The sequence below is a fragment of the Rhagoletis zephyria genome, unplaced genomic scaffold (genome assembly GCF_001687245.7).
Source record: "Rhagoletis zephyria isolate East Lansing unplaced genomic scaffold, Rhagoletis_zephyria_1.1 Rzeph_scaffold_00182, whole genome shotgun sequence".
Classification (NCBI taxonomy): domain Eukaryota; kingdom Metazoa; phylum Arthropoda; class Insecta; order Diptera; family Tephritidae; genus Rhagoletis; species Rhagoletis zephyria.
Genome location: NW_016157266.1, coordinates 293,331 through 296,603, shown reverse-complemented (window position 1 = coordinate 296,603; position 3,273 = coordinate 293,331). Strand labels below are relative to the sequence as shown.

The following is a 3,273-nucleotide window of genomic DNA, read 5'->3' as shown; positions in this document are numbered from 1 at the left end:
ATGCGCGCCATATTATTTTTCAAGCCTGTGTGAGTGCACTTTGCAAGCGAACATACACACACACAGCTGAAAACAAATTTAAAGCTTAAAGAAATTGCATTTCATGCTGAAAACACTTCGGCCCGAGTATTGCTACCGTAAATGTCCCTTTTTCGAATTCAGACCACATTTTTAGTGTTTTTTTTATACACTTCTTTATGCCTTTCCGCCTACTTTCAAAGCTTTTGTTTGTTCGAGCACTACATAGTCGCCCGTCAACACTTCTAAATTCATGCACATACAAATATACACCTATTCTTTACTTGTATTTTATTGACTTACAGACATTAGTATGTACAGTATGTGCATTAGACCGTACCACGTTACAAGCAAACAAAAAAGTTCGCCGTACACCTCTGAAACTGAAGGATTTTGGCAAGGCAATTTCGTTTTATTTTCCTAAGCCTGGTGGTCGCTTTTTTACATTTTGCGGTGACACCTACATTCGACAATAAACAATTTTTTTAAATGGTTCTACTGGAATAAACGAAATAAATACATCCATAGCAAAAGTTTAATGATTTTTGCGAGCTTTAATTAGGGTAGTACGTAGGTGTGGTAAGAACTGAGATCTGGTGGGCGCTTGAGGTTAATGAACTTTGCAACAAAATAAAAATTGTCCTCTCGATACAGGATCATTGATATATATCATACTTTAAGAGCAGACTGTTAATGCCGATGAAATTTAAAAAGGCGTTCAGCCAAAAAGAAATTTCGCATTTGCCTTGCAAAAATATTTTAGATTCGAAAGCAAACTTTTATTCTTGTACGGCCTAATGTACATTTGTATGTATGCACATTTTAGTATAGTATATGTTATTTGTTTTGTTATAGCTGGCTGGTACCTTGGTTACTTAACCTTTACTTAAGGCATAGCAAAGTCAAGGGCTTGCATATTTGCAAGTATTTTGCGCGTTTTGGCAGCAAATTCTTTAGTATACTTACTTACATATGTATGTACATATATGCGTTTTTTAAGTGCACCATTGTTTTCCTCGTTTGGTTTGAAAACTTTTTTTTTTGTTTTTATTTATTGCCTCTTTACAACATTTCGCGGCAAACGTTTTTATTTCCAAATGCGAAGTCGAACTGCGAAGTTTTTTTTTTCAAATTGAAAGCGTACATGCGTATATGTACATATGTATGTACATACTTATTTCAATGTATTGTTTTATTTTCTTGAATATGTATATTTTTTGTTCGCTAATATAACACAAATTTTCATTATTTTCTTAACAATGCATTATTTACTCACTGTATTCAACCCTGTTTTCTGCTAACTTACAGTTTGCCGCTTGGGTTGATGCCGTAATATTTGTCTTTAGTCTTGAGAACGAAAGCAGCTTCAATACAATCTACAACTACTACAATAAAATGGCGCATTTTCGCAATGGTCAGGATTTACCAATGATTTTAGTTGGCACTCAAGGTAAGTGTTTTGATTTTTAACGCTTATGTAAGTATTTATGCTTGACATTCACCCCTTGAAATGACTGCCTCGACAATTACTTCATTGATCTTAAATTGATTTATATATTTGAAAAGAGCTTTATTAGCATTAAAATGCGTTCTGTTTTAAGTAAATAATAAAATTGCATGTGATTTTGTTTCGAAAATAAAAATAAAAATTATAATAACTAATAACATCGAATATAGTAAAACTGCGTTTTTAGTTTTTCTCTCTGACGTCAGGATTTTTTTATGAAGGACTTTGAAATTTGAAAGCTATAATAACATACTTCAAAAAATTATTTAAAAAAAAATGCAGTGCAATGTAGAAAAACAGTATTACTATCAAATTGAAGAGAAAATTCTGTAGAATTAAGGCCGATTAAATTTTTTGGTGCATAAGGACGATTAGGCATCAAAAATGTTCTTTTCACATTTTATCATTGAATATCCTTTAAATTTTACAACAATTATTTTCTGAAAAATTATATGTTAAGGACTAATATTCACTCGACCACATCCTCGAATTTCGTCCTTCTAACTTTATACGCTTAAAAACATAAAACTAATTAAGAGGACATTTTCAATACCTATTCGTCCTTGTGAACCAAAAAATTTTAATTTATTTTAATTCTACAGAATTTTCTCTTTCATTTGGTGCCCATACTGTTTTTCTACATTGGAATGAATTTTTTTAATAATTTTTGGAATTAATCATATCTTCGAAACTACAAAGTCCTTAAAAAATCCTGACGTCAAAGAGAAAAACTAAAAACGCAGTTTCACTATATTTGGCCCACAGTTTTGTGAATATATTAATTGATTCATGTGTTTCCATTTTTTTTTTTGGTTTTTGTCGCACGATGTATTACTTTTAATGGAATTTTAGTTTCTAAAATCATAAATAGTAATTTTTTACTTAATGTAATTTTTCATTTGGTGACACATTAGTTTTATTACACTAGATTCATTCGTTTTGGCAAGAAGGACACTTTCGCCGTTTAATTTTAACATTTTGGGGGCGTAAAATTTCAAAAATGATATATTCAGCATGCTGCAAAATTTTTTTAATTAGGTTGCACACTTCACAGATATGTTGTATTTGTCTCTAATATGAACATTATATTTGAAAACTGCCCAAAGTTATTAACAAAAAAAAACAAGTGTGACTTTTTCGAGTGACAATAAAAAATTTGTAATTTCGGTACTTTTTCGCCTAAATAAACGTTTTAAGGCTAAAATTGTTCAAATGCTTGATTTATTTTTAAGCGTTTTTTTCTCTGGCGAGAGAAGAAAGTGACACTAAAAAAACAACTCGTGATATTTGCCCATGTATACACTAGAGGTTTACGCCGACAGGCTTTGCGGCGGCGGCGTGTTCAACTTCAAAAAGAATCGGCGGCGGCGGCGACGCCGGCGCGTCTGGTAACGCCGGCGCTACTGCCCATAAGGTAGAGTCCAAAGAGCCATGAGGCTTCTAATCTCATCATGTCATCAGATTATAATTCTATTTAATTCATTCATTGAATTCAAATGTTGAGTGACTGCTGCTGATGGATGGGCGAACAGAAGAAAGTCTATATAGTATATACATTAGGTTTCCCATTGAAAATGATTTTTTTTGAAAATTTAAAGACCCTACCCCCTAATTTGATTCGTTTTTATGAGAAATATTATTGCCTATTTTTATAGATTTTTTAAAGGCCATTTAGAGGTCGCGGCCTGTCGATTTAGGTCAGAAAATACGATTTTCTAGATTCATGAGTTTTTGAGAGACTATTTTTG

At 32.1% G+C, this 3,273-nt stretch overlaps 1 protein-coding gene across 1 annotated transcript in view; it reads left to right on the top strand.

Annotated features, from left to right (window-relative positions):
• The window catches only part of LOC108357919 (centaurin-gamma-1A-like), a 100,589-nt gene that overhangs the window by 80,351 nt on the left and 16,965 nt on the right, over positions 1 to 3,273 (top strand). Inside the window, 1 exon segment of the mRNA XM_017609002.1 lies at positions 1,327 to 1,474. Coding sequence (XP_017464491.1) covers positions 1,327 to 1,474 — 148 coding nt within the window.